The sequence below is a fragment of the Thunnus maccoyii genome, chromosome 19 (genome assembly GCF_910596095.1).
Source record: "Thunnus maccoyii chromosome 19, fThuMac1.1, whole genome shotgun sequence".
NCBI lineage: Eukaryota > Metazoa > Chordata > Actinopteri > Scombriformes > Scombridae > Thunnus > Thunnus maccoyii.
This window is the reverse complement of record NC_056551.1, coordinates 16,338,073-16,363,081: the sequence shown is the minus strand read 5'-3', so window position 1 is coordinate 16,363,081 and position 25,009 is coordinate 16,338,073. Positions and strand designations below refer to the sequence as shown.

The window sequence follows — 25,009 nt, the reverse complement described above, 5'->3', positions numbered from 1 at the left end:
GCTGACAGGTGTATCAACTATAATAGATGACTGTACATTTTGTGTGTGCGTGATTGCGTGGGGGCATCTGGCAGGACGGCTGGAGGAATGAGTCTGACAGGGGAGTCGGGGGAAGCAGAGCCAAGTAATTCTTAAATGGACACAAACACACACATGCAGTCTTTGCTGTTTGTCTGTCTGTTTTCTTGCCTGTCTCCCACATTCACTTTATACATTAATATACTGCACTTATATGGTATTTTGGGAGGATCTTTGCAAGGCTTTTGCCAAACAAAAAAACAATCACTCTTCTCAAGGTTAAAGTGTCAAATTGTCTGTGGTCCCTACTTCTGAGAGTGATCGGCAAATGTGAGATTTATTGTTGATATATAGCATTTATATGCCATCTTTTAAACTATGAGGAACCAAAAGCTTCGCAGAGAAAACAAAAATAAGAATTATATATATAAATCTAAATCAGTAAAAAGTGCATTTAAATAAACAATACAACACTGGAGAAAGAATGAAAATGATAAGATAACAAAGGCTACTGCACAACCCAAGACCTGATCCAGCCATTCCAGCAGACATTTTTTAATGGGTCATATAAAATTCAAAATCTGCTTTTAACTCACTCAAAACTCTCTCTCTTCCTCTCTCATGCTGTCTTACGTAAGAGTTTCTATTTATATATGTTGCCTAATTGGATAGAATGAATAATATTGTAGCCTTTTCCTTCCTCTCATTCTGTCTGGAATCTCAAAAAAGGCCCTTTAAAAGATTCATAAGCTGCTAATGAGGTTGTGCAGCACATTTCAAAGCACAGAAAAATAGTGACGATATACAGTATGTGTGTGTGTCTGCGGCAGTGCGAGTTGAGGTTTATGCCGTTGCTCAGTGAAAAGATTAACCGTATGAGCAGACAGTTGCAGCCAAAATGAAGTGCAGACAAGTCACAGTAGCTGGATGGAAAAACAGAAGAAAATAACCCCTTTGGCGTACATTTTAAACTACTTCTGTGATATTTTTAAGTGGGGAGTGTTGAAAAGCTCTACGTGTATAAAATGGTTTCCAAAAGACCAAAAAGAGTATATGACACTGCTTGGGCAAGAAATGAAGATATATTATTTAAGCTGACAGTTTCATGGTCATAGCTTGCACTGTCAAATATCAAAGCAAGGTGTCACTGCTAACTCCCTGTTAGCTCGGGCTAGCTTTAGATTGGCATTTATCTTGTTCAAAATACATGCAAGAACCTGAAGAGAAATACACGCAACCTTCATCAGGAGGCTGTAACGCACACACAAGGGTTTGCACAAGCTCCCCCTGATCTGGAACCATAACAAAACAGAGGGAGTCGCTTGTGCAGCAATAAGGACCGGACCTTTACTGGCTTGTAGCCCGCAAATGCTGCCAACTGTGTTTGATGCAGCTTTTGCGGCGCATGAATGTCTATTCTCAGTTCCACCTGAGTGCAAAGAGACTGAAAAAAATCTATGAATACTTGATGTGAATGCAACATGAAAGTGAGGTGTGACAGCCTCTTAAAAGTCATTTCACAACAATTTTTTATACAGTGGATGTTAAATCCGTCATGAATATGTTTGCTATTTAAAGAATTGTTTTTTAATGTTCATACAGTTCATTTAATACTGCTTTAAAATTTTCATTTGGTATCCTGTGTCCTGTACTCTGTATCCTGTTTCCTTCCTTCCCTGTATTTTAAGATCCAGCCACCCCCTCCACTAGGGTTGGGTTCCAATAGCTGGGTCCATTTTGGATCAGGTTTCCGGTCATCAAAATACCCAGATTTGCTAAAGTTTGATGCTATCAAGTATCTTGTCGAACCTTTAGTCTATCCTCACTCTTTGTTTTATTAGTGTAGAGCTGGTGCTCACCCATTGGTTAAAACAGCAACTAAACATCTCCTAAAGCAAATTATATCAACTCGTCGCCAATTAGCATTAATGCCATAAAAAATGACAAGAAGCTTGTGAAAAATAAGCTATGTGTAAGTACACTACATCTCCTATTTCAATATATTTCATCAACATTTCATAGTTTATACTCCTCATCTCATTTTCAGGTTGTAGCTGAATATAGGTTACCACTCTAAACTGTAGTGTTTCTGCCTTTTCAGCCAAAAAAAACACTAATCTCAATTGAATCTTTGTGTTATCATAAATCAAGTTACTTGCAAATGTTGAAAGCTAAACCTAATTATACTGAATAAATCAAATAATTATATTTGAAAGGATTTGAATTCCTCTGTATAACCAGATTTTATGCTGGATTTTGGGATATGATTAAATGTTATCAAACCCCAACCCTTCATCATGGTGCCACCTGACTCAACACCCTTGCTAGTACAAGAACCAAGGATCTGAAATCTGACTATTTCAGCATGTTGATGTTAGCAACTTGAGAAGATTGCAGCATATTTTATGCTCTGCCAGATGACATGTTTTATATAGAATCTGGGAATCTGGCTGAGGTGATGATGGTGAACTCCAGACATAGAACATAAAGGAAAATATCATGTCAGGTTGTTTTTTGAAGGTTGAAGAAAGCGATGAGTAGAAGTGATGAAAACATAACGTATGGCAACATTAAAAGGATGATGAAATCTGCAGTTTCATTTCCCTCTGCCTGCACACTTCCCTGGTTAAAAAAAAAAAACGCAATCAAATGGGCATGGAGAGCAGCAGTGGAAAGGGAGGGGCAGCTGAAGAGAAGGGCGAGGACAACCTGCTACCACCACCTGCAAATATGCTCATTAACTATAGCAGAGCTGCCAGGACAAAAGAAAATTTCAAGATTGGAAAACAGCCAAACAGGCTCCAAAACCATCAAATCCTATCAGATCTATCAGTTTCTGCCTCCTTCCCAGCAGCCTGCTTTCTCTCTATGCTCTTTGTCTTCTCCCCCCGCTGCTCTGTTTTAAGGCAACAGATTGGAAATTTTCATCTGAAAAACTATTGTCTAAGCATCGTAATGACTACTGGGAAGCCAGACAGTGATGCAGCATCGCTCCAACTTGATGAATATTTGAACTGAAAATGTCGAGCTGCACTGAAGTAAAATATTCACATCCCTGGTTATGATTTGATGTGTTGAGAGAACACATGAACACATGCGGTTATTCGTGTAATTGAAAAGGTCATAATGTTTCCTTTTTGCTGCATTTGTTTTTAAGGTTTTGCTAAGGTCATTTTTCAGACCACTGGAATTCTATTGTTGCCATTTATCTTTTATAGAGCTGAAACAATGGAAAACATTAGCCTTTAAAGTGCCACTTCAGTTACCCAGTGTTGAATTATCGGTGAACACAGCGATGAAATATTAACAATCATACCTTTCCCTTTTATCTTAAAATGACAGCCTGAGAGGTGTTGCAGTGGATGGAGGAAAGGATTATTGTTTTTCATAATAACAGTGAAACAGCAAAACAAATCACAATTTAAATATATAAATGCATCATATTTCAGCACATTTATATTGTTTTATAATGAACACTACTACATGCGCTGCATAGTACAATGTTACACATATTCAGATATTCCACAGCTTTACTTACACCAAGGATTATTATATAGTTAAATATATAAACTACTTTCATGCTAAAAAGTGAAAAATGAACCACTGAACTAATTGTTGTAAGCCAAAAAATAGCTTGATGGTGCAATGATAACCTAATTTTAAAATCTTCATAGTGTGTTTTTAGCATTTCCTGTTGTGATATGCATGTAAATGCATGTTGAGCTCGTGTTAGAGACAAGTCTGAGATGGAGTCGTATCTGAGAAAGACACACAGAGGAAAGACATTTTCATTAGAGCTTTCTGCTAATCCTTGTGTCTTCTCTGTAATGTGATTTCCACTGGAGTCAATTGCCCCTCCGGCTCACAGACGGAATAGGCCGTTCACATTAGGCCCTCCTTCTCAGTCTGTCTCTCTCTCTCTCTCTCTCTCTTTCTTCCAAACACACACAATCCTTTCTCTTACCTCTGTCATGTGAATAAGGTAGAATCGCAGTTCTTCAGCATAATCTGTAAGACAAAGCAATAACAAGGTTAATTTAATACTTCCTGTGTGTCATCGATTTCCCTTACAGCCAACTACTCAATCTTCTTTCCTCTGTTTCATTTTCACTTACTCCCTTCCCTTCCTTCTGCAACATAAAGCAGCATTATTATAGCAAGCTCTTTGATTTCCAACTATGATTGTGCCAAAATACTTTTATTGATGGAAAGCTTTTTACTGTAGGTCAGCCTTATAGACATCCACCCATAACTCACTGAAACAGCGCTCTTTGAGGCAGGCCTGTGGGTCTGGAGTCAAGATATATGGTTTTAATCGAATGACACAACCCCCCTCCCCTTCCACACACACACACACACACACACACACACACACACACACATACACACATCTATCTATATGTTGTGGTGATGTTTACTATTTCATTACACGCAAGCACACACACAGCACTCTGACCATGACTGGCAATCTTGTCTGATGTTCAAGATCACAGTGAGGAGCGGGTGAGATTTAAAACGATTAAATACGCTCTAGAAAGACAGGAATCATCCATTCAACCCTACATAATGTCCTTTTCTCCACCCTTCCTTCTATCTCTCATTATCTCAGAAGAGCATCTATCTATCTGTCTGTCTGTCTGTCTGCCTGCCTGCCTGTCTGCCTGTCTATCTGTCTAATCTATGTCCATGAAACTCAGTAATAATAGTCAATGTGCTACTGTAGTTGCTACAGGTTGTAACAAATGTGCATAGCAATGCAGGAAAGAACAGTCATGTATAAACTAATTCAACTCATTGAAGCTTTTTGTGCTACAAAGACTGTGTAAAAAGGGATCTAGCACGAAGAGGATGAATGATTTCAGCAAACAGAAGCGGTTTCAATGTACATTGGGGCATGTGATGTGAACCTATACTTAAAATATACATTTTAACGCTCAGTCTCACAACAGAGCTTGCACTCTTAACCAGCATGTTCAGCCTGTCGGCTTCACCAGTTGTGGCTCTGGCTCCTCAGCCACTGAATTTGACTGTTATCAGCCTATTGAACAGGCATTATCATCACACATATATGGGCTAATAGGGGCAATGATAGACAATGATTCACACAACATGCAACTATGTGGTTTCAGCAACGGCAGCGTCCATAGCAACCACCAAAGAAACAATAGAAAGCCTGAAAAAATCTTTGTAGTATCTGACAAAATAAACATCATATACATTCACTGAATGTAGATTATGAAAATAAAATGCATAGGCCTATTTCTTGCTAGAAATGTTATCAAAATGCATTTTGATGCTGAAACTCTCCTATCTAACTATCTGCATTTTCCACTGAGAATAAAAGGAATGTCAGCCTTTTTCTCTTTGTTTTTTACAGACTAAAACTTGACAGTCACATGACAGCACATGCCTGATAACAGGCCTTCTGTGCCTTCTAGAAATAAATGGTTGCTAACGGCGTCCTGATTCTACTAGTAGGTTTAGTCAGCCCCTACTAGCCCATATATTTGGAACAGATGGGTGATGATAACACCCATTCAATAGGCTAACGACTAATATCGAATGCCTCAGCAGAGCAAAGAAGAGTGTACTGGCAAGCACAAACTGAAAAAACACATGTGGTAATCTCCTGCATAAACTGAAGGACCTGTGACTCTTTAGAAAGAACAACCAACTCCTGCTTACTGATTTTGCAGGCAGGAGTGGTCATGGCCAGAGTGAGCGCTGTGGGAACAGCACGGCCTGAGTGATAGACTCAGTGTAACCATTTTCAGAAAATGTGTCTCTTTTTATAACAAACAGCAGAGGTCACTGTTGGATATCTTTCTGATTTCCAAAAACCAGCAGAGTGCAGTCATACAGTGCAGTACATGATATCACAAGTCATGAGAAAACCTATTGTAGTAACTCAAACATTCACTGGTGTCCACGTTTATAGTGTAATCTAAAGAATTATTTCTATACTGTAGGTCATGAAAATGCTGAAAATCCACTGCACACATTTAAAAAGACACACCGATATATTTTGCATAATTTCTGTAAAGCTGGTAATCTCACATGGATGGGTGGGATCACATGCGTACACTAGATAGTGGTGACATACTGATATGTCAAAGGTAATTCTCTGTTACTCAAAACTGGAGGACAATACCAAAAAAGTGAGAGAACTCTTTTGCTTCCTGCACAACAGTCAGTGATTGTTCTCTGGCTAATTACATTTTTCCATCATGGATACAAGGATACAATAAACTTTATTGTCATCTATTGTCATCTCACCACCACATTTACACTTTTCAGTTCAAATTTGATATGTGATGACATGAAATTGCATTTCCCAGGGCTTTGGTGATAAGGTAGTGTAAATGCAAGAAGGGAGTTTCAACTGTAAATTAATTTTTCCTCTTGTAATGGTGTAGGAATTGTCATAAAGACTTGACAAAGCCCTGTAAATGGACATGTAGAAGATGTCTTGTTAATTTACTAAGTACTGTGATTTTTTTGGATTGACACATGGTCATTTTGGCTGCAGGTGGCTTTATGTGTGTTTGACACCACTCTCTGTGTTTCCCACGCTCCTTAGCCTAGTATCGGGGTGACAGGAACACAGGAAAGCCCCTGTATTGAACTTGTACTGTGTCATTACACGCACGCACACACACATACACACAGATGTCAAACACACCCTCGCTGAAACAAACACAATCCCCCGGCGCCTCTTTCCTGAGTGACGCTGCCGAAGTGAAATAACAATGACAGGCTGCAGGGTGGAGATGTGTGTCCGCGTGTGTGTCCTCTCATGAAACACACACAGACACGCAAACCCTACTGAATCCCCTCCCTAGAGATCTCTGATTTTTTGTTTTGGGCGAAGGGCGGAGGTCAGAATTGCCCAGCGGACAGCAACACTGTCTGTGAGGAGGGGTGAATAGCTCTGGCCAGCTGGGTGCTACAGTATGTGTTGAAACTGAGAAATGCTTGACCACTGATTTGTCTATTTGTTACTGCAATCTGTTACTGTTCACATTTTCTTACTGTAATAAAAATAAAACTGTACAACTTTACTGTACAGGTAGCTGCAAAATGAATGTGTTTTTGTTGTATCTGCAATTAATAACCTCATTCAGTGTTTGACATTTCTGTAGATTCTTGATTCTAATGTTGATTTAAAATACCAATAGCTGGCTTCTTGAGTCTGACTCAGCAAGTGTGCGTAGAAGCTACATTATATTGAAATAAGGTACAACTGAAAAATGTGCATTAACATTTTTTCTGGCTCTATACAAAGCAACAACAAAGGTGAGCTCAGGGCACTTTTATTTTCATTCACAGTTACTTTCCTTGGGGGCAATGATAGTGGGTTTTGTCACTTTTGCAGCTATGTGAGGCTACACTGACACACACACCCTCCACTTAAGGTCAGGCCCAGCCTTCCACTGAAAGGATCAAACTTATTAATCACTCAAAACTGCATTGATTTACACTGGCAATCAGTGATCTCAGACCCACAGTTGTCTCCCCTTACACTGGCAATGACTCTGAACACTACACCACCACTAAAGTCATTATTCCGCGAGACAGAACACACGATCTCTGTTCAACATGATCCTCCTAACACCTGTTATCCTGCCAAATCAATCCCATAATCCTGACACCGCTATCCTACTGCTTAGTCGTATTTATTGTCACTCATGCACAAACATTTTTGTTTTGTTTTTTGCTGCTCAGCATGTTTATATATTGACCTGAAGTCTAACAGACAAAATCCATAGTTACAATCATTTGTTAATCTTTGCGACATGCATAAAGTATGTTATAACACTCAGTTAGAGGCAAGAGTCACTTATTATGCACTGCACTGGTACATTTTCTTCATACGGGTTCTACAGTATGTGTATCCCCTTTCTGCAGGCTTTGTTACCAACCATGACTCTAGACCCTGCCCCTGTCTACGCCCACTACTCTAAACACAGATATTTACAGTGAGCCCCTACGTTATTTATTTGACTTGCCTGGGCTCTGTGGCCCTGATGGCCAAACTATTCTCTCCATATTGCCACAGGAGATGGTTGTTTACACCAAGGTGAATTAAAAAGACAAAGCAACAGGAACTTGGGCAGTCTTTCCCTAAATATCCTCTGGTTAATCTTGACTGAAAATATCACTCTAATCATACAGTAGTTCTGTATGTTTCTTTTTAGTTGTGCAATTCTGTGTTTACATGTTATATTTCCTGTGTTCTGGGTTGAACTGTAAAAAGTCTAACATGGTTTATGATTAGATAAGATTGTTTAGATATAGATTTTCATGTTGTAATTAAGGCTGATGTCTTTTTGGACTAAGAAATGTGTTGATGCAGTAAAATGCATCTCTCAACTCTTAAGTTTTGAGCTCTCTGTTGTCCTGAATGACAAACACACCAAACTTACTGATGATTAAGACTTTACATAATCACCTCAACACCTCTGACATGTCAGAGTTACTGTTTCATAAGAATAAATTATCTTTAGGAATTCAGCAGAATCAATAATTTCTGATTAAATTTGTGACTTTTTGATTACAGGACAGACTCCTTAGATTCCCTCTTCTCTGCAAAACTCCAGTAATTGCTGTCATGCCACAATTTGACACATGAATCCAGGATTTCAGTGTAATGACAAATGTGTCAACATTTACATACCGTCCTGGAGCCGCAGGTGTCGGAGGTACAGAGGACTCTGAAGGACGTTACACCTGCCTGGCTCATCTTCTCGAGTCACCAGCATCAGGTCGCTGTAGACGAATACTGTAACCTAAATCATCAGATAGAAAGAAGAGGGTGAAAATGGGAGAAACAGGAAGTGAAAAAGAGGATGAAGGAGGGGGTGAGGTTGAAAGGAAGGCAATGGGAAAATGGAGAAACACATCTTCATATTTCATCACAGTCTCACCAGTACTTCACACCTTCAAGTAATCACATCTCACAAACATACATCTGCTATCCTGTGAGATGCACCTAACACTCAACAGGTCTCACCCCCACAAGAGCTTTTCCCTCGCCCCACGTCCTAGCGCAGGAAATGCGCTTCACACATACATATTACAGTCATACATTTAAAAGCGGCCAGCATCTTATTTTGTAGCCTGTTGATCATGAAGCCTGTTGATCGTGAAGCCGTGAACAAATAGATCAAGCTCTTTGGCGCTAATTGAATTAATTGAAGAAATTACAAATTGTATAGACATAAAAAGAATGCAGAGGGAGTTTTTTGTAGATCTAAAAAAAAAGCTTTTGATACAATTGATCACAATATATTATTCGATAGATTGGAAAAGTATGGTATCAGAGAGGTTGTGCTGAATTGGTTGAGAAGCAGGAAACAATTTGCAAGGATAGGTGAGCATAAATCAAGGTGCATGCATATTACTTGTGGAGTACCTCAGGGGTCAGTATTAGGCCCGAAATTGTTCATTTTGTACATAAATTACATGTGTAGAGTATCAAAAATATTGAAATTTGTATTGTCTGTGGACAACACAAATATTTTTGTTCTGGGGAGAATTTACAGCAGTTTTTGGAGGTGATCACAACAGAAATGAGAAAATTAAAATGGTGGTTTGACATAAACAAATTATCATTAAATCTGAACAAAACAAAGATTGTTTGGAAATTGATCACTCAAGTACAAGTGATGATATACAATGTCAATATAGAAAGAGTATATGAAAATAAATTTCTAATTGTGATATTAGACCACAAAATCTGCTGGAAACCTCATATTAGATATGTGCGAGACAGTCGGCAAGGAGTGTTGCAATACTAGGAAAAACACGGCACATTCTGAATCACAAAGCATTGTACACTTGTTTCTGTGTCTTAGTTACTGTGAGGAAGTATGGGGCAACACCTACAAAAGCAGTCATTATGCATACTAACAAAAAGAGCCATAAAGATAGTAAACAATTTATGTGTTTTTTAAGTCATATACCTTGAAGTATATGGATCTGGTAGAATTTAACACAGCACAGATAATGTATAAAGTGAGAAATATTCCAGTACCAGGTAATATATAAAAAATGTTCTTCAACATAGAGAGGGGTTATAATTTGAGAGGAAAGTTTAATTTACTACTTTCAGTCAAGTCGATTGTAGTACATTTGAGTACGATTGATCATTTTAATTGTAGTAATAGGCTATCATAATCAGAATTCAAGTTTTAAAATATGTAATGTCTGTTTGGTTTTGTAGCCTTGGTGATAATGTATTCTAGTATCCAGACAGTGTCTGATAAAATATTGATTATTTATTGATTATGGGGTGTTAGAAAGACAGCTCGATGTGAGGGTTGCTTTTCATGTGTGCAGAAGAGGCGGTACTCTAGCCTAAACCTAATCACACAAATTTCTAAACTCCTTTCTCTGACACACACACAGAAACACTACAGATTGCCACTTTTGATCTTTGACCAAGAGTTTTCCAACATGCCATGATGGCCCATGACTGGTTTCACGCTTCTGCATTGGTAAAGGGAGAAAAGTTATACCAGTAAAGCAATAAAATTAATGAATAACTGAATGACGAGAGGAACAGAGCATGAAAAAAGAAGAGACAGAGATACTGTAAATGATTAAAAAAAAAAGAACCTAGATTATGTATCATGTTCACATATTTGAGTCCATGCATTGATGCAACAAGATAACACATATGCTGTAAGTCATGTAGATGGGCACTGTGACAATGCTTTTGCTTTTGCGGCTTCCTCGGAAGGATGAGATAGCAAAGAGGGTATTTCTGTAGCCAGTATGTGGTTTGACTGTGAGTGTGCGAGTGCATGTGCACGTACATTTGAGTGGGTGGAAGAGGATGTAAGTAAGGGTAAAGAAACAAGGACAAAGCACATGAGAGGAAAGCAGCAGTAAGCAACACTTTTCCCACAGAGAAACTATTAGATTTGTTACAAAATAGATGTTTAAAAGGTTTATTTTAACTCCTACTCTACAGTGGACTGTCTCACTCTATGAAGAATTTGAACTATGAACAATTTTCAGCCCATCCCAAAAAAAAAATGTGTGAAGTCATACAATCAACAATTTGGTTACTTAAAACTAACAAATGCCAAATAATGTTGTCTAAGTAACATTTCAGTCATCCAGATGTTGTGATATTTAGCATAACACACATAAATTGTCCACTTGGTCTTGTTTTACAATTGATAGACACAAATAAGTTATTTGTACATGATTACTGTATGTTGCATGTAACAGTATTGTGTATTTTTCCATAAATATATCCTGCACTATATCATGACTGTCAAGATAACAATGACGCCCTCTGATTAAAACTTTAATTTTATCAGAAACTTTAATTAATGATTGACAGTTTGGTATTAACTTGGTTTTAAAATATAGACTAATTATTTTTATTTTTAAAACAAAGACACTATAACAACATTTTGGGCCACTATTATACATTTGCTAAATATGTAATAGGCAAATCAAATTGGCATTGTTATTTATTAAGTATTCATTTATTTAATGAAAAAAGTCAATTTTGTCCAAATGTCACTTTGGACTAAGTCAAATCTGTGCAATGCTTGTTATTTGTGTTCAGACATTATAATGAAAGTGTTCCATATTTGTGTGAACAATAGAGTTTGTATGTTTGCCTCCAGGGCAGACTTACACAACTCTGGTGAGCAAAGAGTAAAAGCTGGAACAAGATCATTAAAAACAGCCTCTATAAAATGGCACAGTGGAGAGAAACTCCCTCCTGACAAACACTGGCTGTTAAATATTTGTTTAATGACAGACCCCAGAGAGAGGCCAGGATTACCTTCCATTCGAACAGTCACTGCACAGCAAAGATTATCTGACAGAGCAAATTAAAGAACTGTAGCAAGAGCTTAATTCAATACAACGATATGCTTTTTTCATTCTTTTCTCTTTGAAGATACAGTACACACAGACTTGCTTTGCATGCTTCCTCTGAAAAACAACATAGCATGTCAGAGAGGTTTTCCTCATTTGAATCGCAGATTCATGAAACCTTACATTTACACTATGTATCAGCCTGTGTGATTCCCACAAGAGTGATCATGTTTAACGTTCTTAGTGATGTAAATCATTTGACTGTGATAACCTCTGCTGCCAAAACATCATACTTTAGTGTACGTGCACGAATATCAAGGAAATGCAAATATTTATAAAGTCAATACTGATATATTAACGTGGCTAACACTAGCGAATGTTAACACCCTGTTTTTCCAGGTGAACTTGGCAAACACACATTCATTATACTATTGCTTAAAGTTATTATGTGTAACATTACAGTAATGCATCTGGTTCTGTTGTAATGTACTTAGTTTCTTTGCAGAATTACACATAAAATCCTACAAGCTAACGAAACCTAATGCATTTCTTTCAATGCAAAACATTTAAATTATAGTATATAGAGTATTTCTACACCTACAATGTTGAAATACTTGTGTCAGGATAAAAATGATTATTTTAAACTTCTGAAACTTCTTAAAGAAGGAGTACCTTGATGAGAAAGTGTTACATATTTTCCACTTTTACTATAACAACATACTGCATATAATACCTTAAAATAATGCAGAATATTATTGAAAGGTGAGCTTTATATATTGTGAAAGCATCATTAATATATATAAAAGGAGCAACAGCTTCTTTTGATACATAAAACAGACTTTCTCAGTCAGTCAGACCTGTGGCACACTCCTCCTTCATTTCTACCTTCATCCTATCAATTATTCATTTCCCACAACTCATGTGAACCTGATACTTCAGAGTAGTTACAAATTCTTCAGAGATGTTCAGACATACCAGGATGTTGCTTTTGACTTGTACTCCGTCTCTCTGTACATGCATAACTCGCAAACATGCACACGTTTTGACTTAAGATGTGCATCGAGGCAATGGACCGTCACATTCAGTTTGGACAAATAAACCCCATAACTGGTTGTGACAAACGAATAAAATGTTTACCACAATCTGTTTGTGGTATTCAAGAATTTCCTTTTTTTTAACAGTAATGTGGAAAATGGTGAGAGCAAAACGGATCTTGTTACATACTGCTAACATGTACAGTAGCTTTTTTTCCGCTTACCTTTAGAGAGTGGTGCTTGCTCTCATGCAGTATCATCTCCTCGGATATGATGAGAGCTCTGCTGCACAGGTCAAGAGGCTAGACAGAGAGCAACAACAGATAACACAGACTGATTATAACACAAATTTTGAGGCTAAATACTCATTAAGCACATTTATTGATAACTGACAACTTTAATCAGATGTTTATTAATGACCACTAGTAAATATTGCTTTAAACATTATAATATATACAATTATCCTTAGCCTCATGTCAAAATCGTGAACATATGTTAAGAATTTTTCAGATAAAAATCAAAAATATGATATTACATTTGCTATTGATTGGTAAAATAAAACACAAGGTTGCAGTACCAAGTCCATTTTGGCTCCCAAATCCGAATAATCTGCTAGACAGTTCACAGCAAGACGATTCTTCACTGTGTGAAACTCAACTGAAAGTGATTCTATGAAGGAAGAAAGTGTGCTGCAACTGTGACTCGGTATGTGTGGTCTGAGTATGACAAGACACTGACACTTAAAATGAACTAGTGCGGCAACGTGGGAGGAGGGGACTTCCTCTCAAGTTCAAGGTGTGACAGAGGACCAGCTCAATATCAATGTGCGTAACCTTTGCATGCTGTATGTAATAGGATCATAGTTATGCTTTTCTATATGATAAACAGGAAATGCCACTATAGTCATGTCATGTTAAAAGTGTAAAAACAAATTAATGAAATACCCGAAGATACCAGTAGTATTTTAAATGTTGAAGGAGATGAAAATATTGTATAACAACCATCTTATCCCATGATGGTCTTTATTGGTTATTTAATGTACGTACATTTGCTGAAATAAGAGCTTTTATTATGCAACAACACATGACTTAACATATCTTGCCTCTACTTCCTAATTTGTGCTATTCTCCATTTAGAAAAATATAAACAGTCTTTCCTATCATCATACTATGAAGTACAGACAGTATATGTAAAATTTTCAGCACACAGCGGAGGGGATGAAAGTTGGACAGATCATAAAATCATCCATAAAAGCCAAAACAACCTTTTTAATTTAGTCAATACAGTTCCTCATTTAACCTAAAAAAGAAGTTAATAAAATAACCATACTGGTTGCTCAGTTTGTAACGCAGACTTCCTAGATTCACTTTAACACCCCCTCTGTCTCTTTGTGGTTTGCTGTCTGTCTTCACAGACAAACTGTCAAGTACTGCTGCCTAATGGCATACATACCCATTGAGATCTTTAAACAGAAAGGTCACAATATTTCATAAATGAGAGCATGTGACTGAAAACCTCAAATGTCTACTTCCTTTTGACCCAATATCATATTGAGCATCTGGTGCACTATTATACATGGATTTCCCTGTTTGACCACTCAATGCTAATGTTCAGAGCATCATGGTGACCTAGTGGTCTAATATGTATACCACATAACCACAATGTCCACAGCTTAAGTCATTTGCATATCCTCTCCCTCTCACTCCTTATATTATCTCTCTTTCTTTATACTGCATCCTCGTCATTTTTTTAAAAAGATTTCAGTGATCATGACCCAGTCAACTCGAGATTAGAAAGCTGAAGTTGAAAAGATAAACACCACTCTCAAGTTTGAACAGATAATGAACTGCAACATAGCCTGAAGTTGGAGACACTAATTCCTGTGGGGGACTTTTATATTTTTTATAATGTTTGTGATTGTTTTAATGATCTTGTAATCTTGTGTATATGTAATGTGATCTCAATGAGATCTCCCAGATAAATAAAGCTTAACTAACTAAACTAAAAGACAGCTGCAGCTTAACTTAGCATTAAGACTGGAAACAGGAGGATACAGCTAACAAGGGTCTGTACAAAGGTAACAAAATCTGCCAATGAGCACATCCAAAGCTCACAATTAACATGTTATATCTTGTTTGTTTAATATATACCAAAAAAAAGTGTAAAAACATATCAGCATGCATTTCTGTACAGAGGCTCAGAGCTAAAGATTCGGATGAAAATACTGTAGTGCCCTAAAATGTATACAATAAAGCACAAATCATGATGCCCCAGAATTGACTGTAAAATCACCAACAAATATAATTGTAAAAACAGATAGACATATATTCACACAAATTGGCATACCTGAACAAAGATGGGGAAGATAAGGATCTTGGGTGCCACTTTAACATATCCGTAGTTGGCATGTGGAGTGTGTGAGCGGACGATGGTACAGTTCTGGTAATTGGCAAAGTTGGCATTCTGCTGTTGGTAGTTGGGGGCATTAGTGGAGGTGGACGCTGTCTTTGTTGTCTTGGAGTTGTTGGACCGACGTAGGAAGCCAGTACGACTGGAGAGACCCACACCACCTCCACCACTACTACTACTCATACCTCCAGAAAAAGCACCCCCACCACCACCCTGGCTCTGTGGACCGGAGGCCTGCCGTGCGGGATATAACCTGGCAGCTGAAGAACAAAAAGAGGAAGCTGAAGCAGGTAAGGGTAAAGACACAGATTACATAGAATTTGTGGAGGCATTTATAGTGGCACACTTCTAGGTACTGACTTGGGTGTGGAGTAATCTCTTTCATAAAGTACTTGGAGAGCCTAAATAGTTTGTCATTTTGGAAAATACGCTTATTCGCATTCTTGCCAAGAGTTAGATGAAAAGATCGATACCACTCTCAGTCTGTGAGCTAAATATAAAGATGGAGCCAGGAAACGGTTAGCTTAGTTTAGCATAAACTGCAAACAGGGGGAAACAGCTAGCCTGGCTCTGTCCGAAGGTAACATAATCTGCCTTCCAGCCCGTCCCCGAAGCTCGTTGATTAACACATTATATCTCATTTGTTTCATCTGTACAAAAAGTGTAAAAAGTATACGTATAGTATAAGTATAAGGCTTTTGGGGAGATTTTGTTGCCTTCAGACTGAGCCAGGCAAGCTGTTTCCCCATGTATGCAGGCTTTATGCTAAGCTAAGCTAACCAGCTTATTCGCGTTCTTGCCAAGAGTTAGATGAAACGATCGATACCACTCTCAGTCTGTGTGCTAAATATAAAGATGGAGCCAGGAAACGGTTAGCTTAGTTTAGCATAAACTGCAAACAGGGGGAAACAGCTAGCTTGGCTCTGTCCGAAGGTAACATAATCTGCCTCCCAGCCCATCCCCCAAGCTTGCTGATTAACACATTATATCTCATTTGTTTCATCTGTACAAAAAGTGTAAAAAGTATAAGTATAGTATAAGTATAAGGCTTTTGGGGAGATTTTGTTGCCTTCAGACTGAGCCAGGCAAGCTGTTTCCCCATGTATGCAGGCTTTATGCTAAGCTAAGCTAACCAGCTTATTCGCGTTCTTGCCAAGAGTTAGATGAAAAGATCGATACCACTCTCAGTCTGTGTGCTAAATATAAAGATGGAGCCAGGAAACGGTTAGCTTAGTTTAGCATAAACTGCAAACAGGGGGAAACAGCTAGCCTGGCTCTGTCTGAAGGTAACATAATCTGCCTCCCAGCCCATCCCCCAAGCTTGCTGATTAACACATTATATCTCATTTGTTTCATCTGTACAAAAAGTGTAAAAAGTATAAGTATAGTATAAGTATAAGGCTTTTGGGGAGATTTTGTTGCCTTCAGACTGAGCCAGGCAAGCTGTTTCACCATGTATGCAGGCTTTATGCTAAGCTAAGCTAACCAGCTGCTGGCTGCAGCTTTATATTCAGCACGCATACACGATAACCATATCAATCTTCTCATCTAACTCTCCCCAAAACAGCTAATGAACATATTTCCCATGATGTCAAACTATTTCTTTAAATTCCTCCAGGCCTCCATGGTCTTGGTGTAATGGAGATTCTGGCTACACAGTCATCAAATTTGAGGCTAAAGATGTCCGACTGGCAGTGAATCAACCAATCAAAGTTGTTATCCCTGCAGCACATGTGTCACCACTTTGGGTGCAGATTAAATACAAATTGACAGAATTTCCTATCTTCAGGGATCTGATCTGAACAGTATACTTCCCTCTCTTATTGTCATTGTGTTTCCAGCTACCTGTATGTACAAAATGACTACTGTGATTGTTACTGTGATCATAGCTGGTCTTCTGCTGGCTTGACATGAAAAAGCTAGAAACCACACCACATAGTTGCTCAGCTGAATATAAGCTGGAAGAGGAGCTAAAAAAAATCAGATTTTATTGTAGCAGAATTCCTTTGTTCTGTGTGTGGTTTGCCTTTTAGTGCTCCATAGTGTTGTGGGCAACATGTTATTTCAAAAAAGGGAGGGGATGTATATTTGATATTTTAAGCTGTTATACTATATATGTTGCTGTTATACTGGTCAGGTTCCAGAAAAAACAAAAAACAAAACAAAAAAAACCATTGTGAGCATAAAAATGGTGATAACTGATTTTTCCTTTTTTCAGGATCTTTGACAAACATTTAAAAGGTTTTCAGTAAGTAATTTAGGATTTCAACAGTGAGCATCAAAAGTATTTTGCATGTGCTGTATTTCTAAAGCCAGACTACAGACACAGGGTGCCAAATGTTGACTGAAGGTCATTAAAATGATAATAACCTGAAATGTGAGGTCAAAAATGAAATTGACACTGGGCTACATCCAAAATAATAAAGGCACTAAAGCCAACTTAAACAAAGGCTTTCAGCCAAAATTCCCAACAGAGCTCAATGTAGCCTTTTTACTAAACATTGCATGAGTCTTGAATCATGTCTTACCTAATGTTCCCTGGTTGTCTTGGTAAACAGGCCTCAAGATCTGAAAGCAGAATAATATGAAATGACATAAATATCAAATAGGCTTGCTGAAGCAAAAAATGAAAACTCACGAACATCTAGGATGGAGTAAAGCCTAAATACATATTAAAATAATGACATAAGATACAGTAATTATTTAATCACTAAACTGATGCTATATTGATAGTTGATTCTTGCTTTGACTTTCTATGGTGTGATATTGATCCTGTCAGATATCAAGATAGGAAAGGGATGCCATAAGACATAATTCCTTAATTTAAAAAAAGGGGGAGTATAGAGGGGATTTTAAAGATTTTTTAATCATATTTGTGTCCTACATTTCTTTTTCTGTGTTGATATGCAAAAGGTTTAGGGATCAAACTCTACATTATCATCTGTGGTTTCTAGCATGACACTGAATTTAGTTTCTAGGACTCAGCTGAGCCTGTCTGAATCGCGCTGGACTAAGTGAGGCAGTGAGGGTTTCTAACTGTCATAACAAATTACAATCAACGGTGGGAATAAAGATAGGAAGCCGCCACCACTTCACGTGTTGTTCAGATGAACAGGCGAAAACAGAAAGATACAAGACGTTTTCGACATATCATTAGCACATTTTTCTACCAGCTTATTGGGGGGAGATATTTACTGCAGCGTGTGCTTTCAAAGCTCTTTGTTTTATGAACTAGAGTATTGTGTCGGCGCGATATGTCACCAACATGACCCATTTCCACGGGGCCTTCGGTATATTTAGCCTGCGATGGCCACCACGAAAAACTCACCAAATTCCTGCCTTTGGGCAGAAGTGGTGTCTATTTGAAGGGGAATGTTTGTGCAATATGTTAGCAACCTTTTTCCAGAGGCTAACAGACCACTCTACTCTCTTTCTTTTAATATACTGTCTGTCATTTCTTTCATGAATGTCTTATTCACTCAATCTGCTTCTGTTCTTTCTTCTAAAATCAATTTCATCTCATGTCTGGGACTGCTCGCCACACACTGTCTTGCCCTGCACTACAATGTTCCTTAAATGAACCTCAAGCTGAAAAGCATTCACAGATGAAGACTTACTCTGCATGAGGCACACAGACACACAGACTTAATCAGACACAGAGGTATAAGGGAAAAAAAGAGAATTTAACTTAACTATCAACTCTACATATGACAGGAAAAAGATGTAGTTTGTCAGAAATGTTTTGGTGGTCTTAAGCAACGATTTAGACACTGGAGGCTAAACCTAGATTGCAAGCAATAACACACAGAGGACACTGCTGCAGGGAGACTGTCTCCAAACTTCTTTTTTTTTTCCTTTTGCTTCAACATGTTTGTTAGGTGGTTAATGGGTTAGTATTGTAGGGTTACATTGGTGTTAGCTGAGGAATTCAGTTCAGTCTTTTTGATTTAATGAATTTGCTTTATTTTGCTTTAATGATGAAAGCTTTTACCTCATATACTGTACATGATGTCACTAAATGCAACCATAAGTACATGTTGTACAAGATGTCATGTAGATGCTATACTGTGCATGTACATCCATGTTATACTGCATGTGAATGTGTTGGAGTTTGTGTATTTTCATAAAGTATGCATTAAAGTAATATTTTTGTTGTATCTTTCCCTTTCATAAATGCCAGATTCTTCATGTACTGCTGTAGAAACCATGGCATACAGATGATTTATCAATAGGATATCTGTAAGATAAATGATGTCAGATACATATGCATTATTCTCCTAACATGAACTGTGCTTAGTCGGTAGTATGTAATGAAAGAAATATTGTCAAAGCTTGACATAGTAAAGGCATACAATGTATTATTAACAGCTACAATTTATATGTTATTGTCTCCTCTTTCTTGTCAGGGTATTCCATATCTACATGACACTGTGTGCACTGTATGTAGTGTGTTCAAAACATGTCTTGAAGCACAAATCAAAGAGACAACTTTAACCCAAATGGCCCAGACATACTGTATATACAGTCCTTCTATCTATCAGCACCAGGGATGTAAGGTAAGGAGACATATCTAGGATGAGCCACCATATGACCCTGGTGAGGATGAGGAGGACGAAGGAGATGATGAAGATGCAGCCCACCACCAGTCTGCGGTACCTGGCTTCCAGGATTGATGGGGGCCAGGATGATGTAGTTGTCCCCATTAGATGCCTTCACCCTGGTGCCCTTCAGTGTAGCAGTGTGTGGGTGGTGAAGGTGTCGCGGTTTCCCGTCCAGCTCCTCGGCTGATCCCCCCTGGGCCCCCCACCCAAGGGTCCCTACACCTACACCGCTGCTATTTCCAGCTTCAGAGCCATTGACCAGCAGCCTGCGGCTGGCAGCGGCACGGTGGTGGGCTGGGAGAGGTGGCACAGCTGGGGGGGTTTTGCTTGTGCCGACATCTGGAACACGCCTGCGGGTGGGGGGCGAGGGGGCATCATAGTTTGAGGTGGAGGGCTTGTAGGAGGGCCGGTGAATGAGGCCCTCAAAATTAGGCTTAGCTGAGGGGCCGGTGCGCCACACCACCACTGTGATTTCATTGGCGCTGTTTCTGCAATGACAAGAGAGATCATGATCAACATCTGGTGGACTGTAAAGTTAATATTTTGTGCAAACGGAGGACAAAATTGATGAACATGTAAATGTTAAACTATAAATTACTTTTATTATTGTATTTGTGCATCTATAATACAAGAATTCAATCAAATATATATATATATATTTATATATATATATATATATATATATATATATATATATATATGATGTACATACAGAATGGGACTCATCAATTAGGCAAGAACAGGTAATGAAACATTTAATATAACTGAGATTATGTTGTCCTGATAAATTATTTGCATCACAGCATCTATTGTGCAGTCATTTCCTCACATCACTGGAAGCTGAGTACATACTGACAGCTTCTAAACTAAATAATATCTTTTTAGCAGAGATCTTCTTCAGGTATTGAGCCAAAACTATTAGTCATCACTGTGGTTCAGATTATAAATCAATCAGGATGCAAAATCAATTCTTCAAACCTCTAATTTATTTGATAAATTACAAACCATTAGTCCTTAATTCTGAATAATTCAATGAAAAGGATTCCACTACATCCTGGTGTAAATCCTCTGGTATGTTGGAGTCATTACCTGATAGCATGGGCTAAGTCCACACATTTCCACTGCTCCACTGGCTGACCATTTAGCTGCAGAAGAGTATCCAACTGCTGCAGACCTGCCTGATCTGCTGGACCCCCTGCCAGAAGGAAGAAATGGAAAAAAAAATCTTATCATTACACACCTTCAGGTACCACTCATGCTACCCAGGGCTACAACTCCTTAATATTCTTCAGTATTGGACTTCTCAGACTGACAAATGACTGTACAGATGAAGTAATAAAATAATAATCTGATATTATGATACTTAGTTGTTTCCTATAGCGAAGTTTTCAATCCCTCTCATCTGTCTAAAGGGACAGTAATGATACAATCAACTCCAGATTCAGAATCTTGTTCAAGGCATGGCAGCAGGGTGGACACCTGCCAACAAGGGGGCTTGACTCCAAGTTTTCCATTTGACAGACAGGCTCCCTATTAACTGCAACACCCTGCTGCATGAGTCGATCGTAATGGCAATTTTCAAAGCTACCAGTGGAACACCTAAGAAAATCACTAACATTAAAGTTTAATGACGCAAGATGCATTCATGAGATGCCAAACTCAGGTCAATAAATGTGAAACAAACAGCATAGCATACACTAGGCTGTTTACACAGCATTCGCACAGCAGGCACTAGGCTGTGTAAACAGCCTAGTGCCTTTAAGTTGGAATACAGAGAAGAGTTTCTAAGTTAAGAAGCAGTTCATCCACCTGTTTTGATTCCATAAACTTTATATGTATAAAGGTGTTTCAGTTTCGTGCCAAGCTCATGTCATTAACATAATTAAAACTAGTAATCTACTGTTGGCAGTTGTGCCAATGAAAATTAAAAACCTCACTTAAAATCTGACTCACAGTATTACAATCAAATCATAGGTAAAGTACCTTTGTTAATGGCTGCTTTTAAAACTATCAATGTATAATTTTGGGTGGAAGTCCAGTGAGAATGCCTCCAAGTACTCCAACAAAACATGTTATTTGGGTAAAAACACAGCCGTGTAAAAGAAAGATTGTACTATCTCAAACGCGCAATTTAGCTCCAAAGACAATGTAATTCTTTCACGTTATATGATTTCTGAATATGTGATGACCTCAAGATTTTAAACAAGCTCTCCGGAAGGTTGAGCTGAATGTGCGCAGGTACATGCACAGAAAACTTGCCTGGGTCAACTGCCTGCACCCTCACAGGGGAATCCGAGCAGATGGTGAAGCCATATCCATCCTTTCCTCGAAGGATGGTCACCTGCAGAACAGACACACACACACAAACACACAAAGAATCACTTTGTGATAAGAAGATAGAACCTGAGGAAACGAAAGTAGCATTTTGGCAAAATAATCAACTTCCTTCCTACAGGATGATTAAGTAGATTGGTATTCTGCTTCTACTTCCTATTAAAACTGTCTTGACAGCAGTTTCCCGGTGAAGCCAATTAGCTGAGTTAGTCAGAAAAAACAACTGTAAGAGATGGAAGAAAGATTTTCTGTGTTTAGTAGCTGGGGAAGGATAGAATATTCTGGATTTACTGAAATTCACATCTATACTTTATAATAATGTACAGTTGGTATGTCTGGGTCACTCATTGCTCATTCATACGACACTTTCACAATTATTATAGACCAACAGAAAAGCTGTATATGTGTATTTGTGTTCTACGGTGTACAACTGCTTCTTTAATTAATACTAATACTAACGGTTAAACATAAAGCTAGACTCTATAAATATATATATATATATATGAAAGATCATTTCGCAAAATTCACAAAAAGTAATATGTAATCTGTGAGTTTATATTCCCTTGTCAGATGTATTTTTAATATAAAAGTTAACAGCAACAGAATTTCTGACCAACTATTATGATTATTGTGCCACATATTTGCGGATTATATGCAAGCATCTGGAAAAGAGTTTAAATCCAGTTTTATGTAGAAATAAATGCTGGACACTCATTACTGGAATCCAGAGTCCAGTAAGGGATGTACGTATAAAGTTTTGACAAATCTCAACATTATCATCCTGTACATTATTTCAGAATACAAGACAAACACATCTCAAATACACCGGATCCACACACACACACACACACACACACACATACACTCACACAGACAGACAATGCTGATGGCTCTTCCCCATTGTCTCTTTCTCTTTGACCCAGCATCGTCAAACATTCAGTACCTGTGCCCGAAGTCTGAGCCAAAGTCAACAGAGTTCCATCCAAAACATCTCACTTTCCATCTCATCTGCTGACAACCAGGGGCCCAAAACACACAGACACCCCCCCCCCCTCTCACCACCACCACCCCCCCCCCCTTCTCTCTTTCTCTTTCTCTTTTTTCTAAAGCAGATGAAAACTACATGTATCTGCTGCTAAATTAAAAAGTCTACCCATCAGCAAGATTCAGCGACTTGGAGAAATATGGTGATTATTCACAGGCCCGAAGCTCGTCATGACCCTAAAATGTCGGGTACGATTGCAGTTTCTTATAGTCCACTGATTTTATGTGCCCTGTGTCATACTGTTTGGGGCCACAATTCCTTAAGCATATTTCTCTACCCTCCAGTCTCTTCGCATTCAGATTTCTCTCTGTTTCAGTCTCCGTCCAAACTGACACGGCTGTAAAAAGTAGTTACACAGAAAGACAACTGACTTTCTTACCTGGCATACATAAGCGATTCAAGATTGTTTCGGTACACGCGGCCCTATTTGACATGTCTGAAACTTGACTGAACCACCTCATAAGATGAAGCCGATGTGATGTTGTCATTATAATTCGTCTTGCGGAGAGCATTACAAGCCTTACCACACAAACACAAGACACACACGAGCCATGGAAGTATTATACCTATGTGTAATTACAAGCGATATACTGTACGTGAAGGCAACCATCACGAAAAGGAGGTTCCTTCTGAAGAAGCACTGACACACACACATTGGTGAATATATGACTCCTCATCTTCATTTATGACTCTGCCAAAAAGTACAAACAGTGTTTTATGAGATAAAATTTTGTATCTGCATATTTTTGTATGAATACAGACAGATATACATCCTCCAGTCTGACTGAAAAATATAAAAAGTGATATACAGAAGCCAGGAAACTGGCTGCAGGTAGAGAGAGATTAACAGGGATAAAACAAACAAACAGGAGAAACAGATGAAAAATAGATTAAGTAGATTAAGTGGTAAAAGAGGGCAGTGGGACTTTTAAAAAGTGGCAGAGACAGAACAGATGACAAAGACAAATGCAAGAACAGATGGTATGAAAAAAAAACACATTTCACTGGAATTAAGGAAAACAAACAACAAACAGAGTCATAAACCATTTTGAAAGACCAGCCTGAAATTTAATATGCGAAAAAAAAAATAGAGAAAAGCACAGACTCAAAATTAACAGAAGTGAGAGAGCGATTCATCTGTCACGCCTCATCTGCTCTTCCGTTCTGTATCTTATTATTTATGTCTGTGTCTTTTTTCTTTTTTTTTTAAACAAAAGCTGTTTTGGATATTGTGTCCCTTTTAAGGGCAGAGTTGCCTAATTTGGACCAATTCATCTCAACTCCAGAGTCTTTTACAGCATTAATTCAATTTGCAAGCATAGCTGAGTCCAACCACTTGGACTCCTCTGGTCTGCCTCGGAGTAGTGGTCCCATGCCCCCTTTTCTACTTCTAAATGAAAGCAGAGGGGTTTTTTTTTTTCTTTTCGAACTGGAGCAGAAAAGAAGAGACTAGCCTAGAAATAATGCAATAAGTCAGTAAGAATTTTCATTTAAGTATGTTTTCAAAGCATCGATCACAAGGCGTATTACTGAAAATGAATGAAGATAAATGAACGGGAAAGGTTCCCAGCATGTATTAAATATTTAGATTGTGTGAGCAAGGCCTTATTGATGAATTAATAATTTAATCAAAGGCACTGTGGAAGAACTGACAAGATTTTAACTCTCTTATCATTAATTTAGATATACCCAAAGGAAGAAAACCCTGTAGCTCATGTGTGTAC

The 25,009-nt window shown here is 38.2% G+C and overlaps 1 protein-coding gene across 6 annotated transcripts in view; it reads right to left on the bottom strand.

The window, feature by feature from the left end:
* rgs3a (regulator of G protein signaling 3a) overlaps positions 1–25,009 on the bottom strand; it is a 158,261-nt gene that overhangs the window by 73,920 nt on the left and 59,332 nt on the right. For 5 of the 6 annotated variants that reach the window (XM_042394479.1, XM_042394480.1, XM_042394483.1 and 2 more), the window contains 8 exons: positions 22,166–22,247; positions 20,996–21,101; positions 19,962–20,394; positions 17,834–17,873; positions 15,243–15,565; positions 13,121–13,198; positions 8,696–8,807; positions 3,983–4,026 (listed from right to left, as the gene is read on the bottom strand). In XM_042394479.1, the coding sequence (XP_042250413.1) occupies positions 3,983–4,026; positions 8,696–8,807; positions 13,121–13,198; positions 15,243–15,565; positions 17,834–17,873; positions 19,962–20,394; positions 20,996–21,101; positions 22,166–22,247 (1,218 nt within the window). Of the gene's footprint in view, positions 1–3,982; positions 4,027–8,695; positions 8,808–13,120; positions 13,199–15,242; positions 15,566–15,665; positions 16,061–17,833; positions 17,874–19,961; positions 20,395–20,995; positions 21,102–22,165; positions 22,248–25,009 lie in introns of those variants that run through there. The other variant, XM_042394484.1, reaches the window with a different exon arrangement.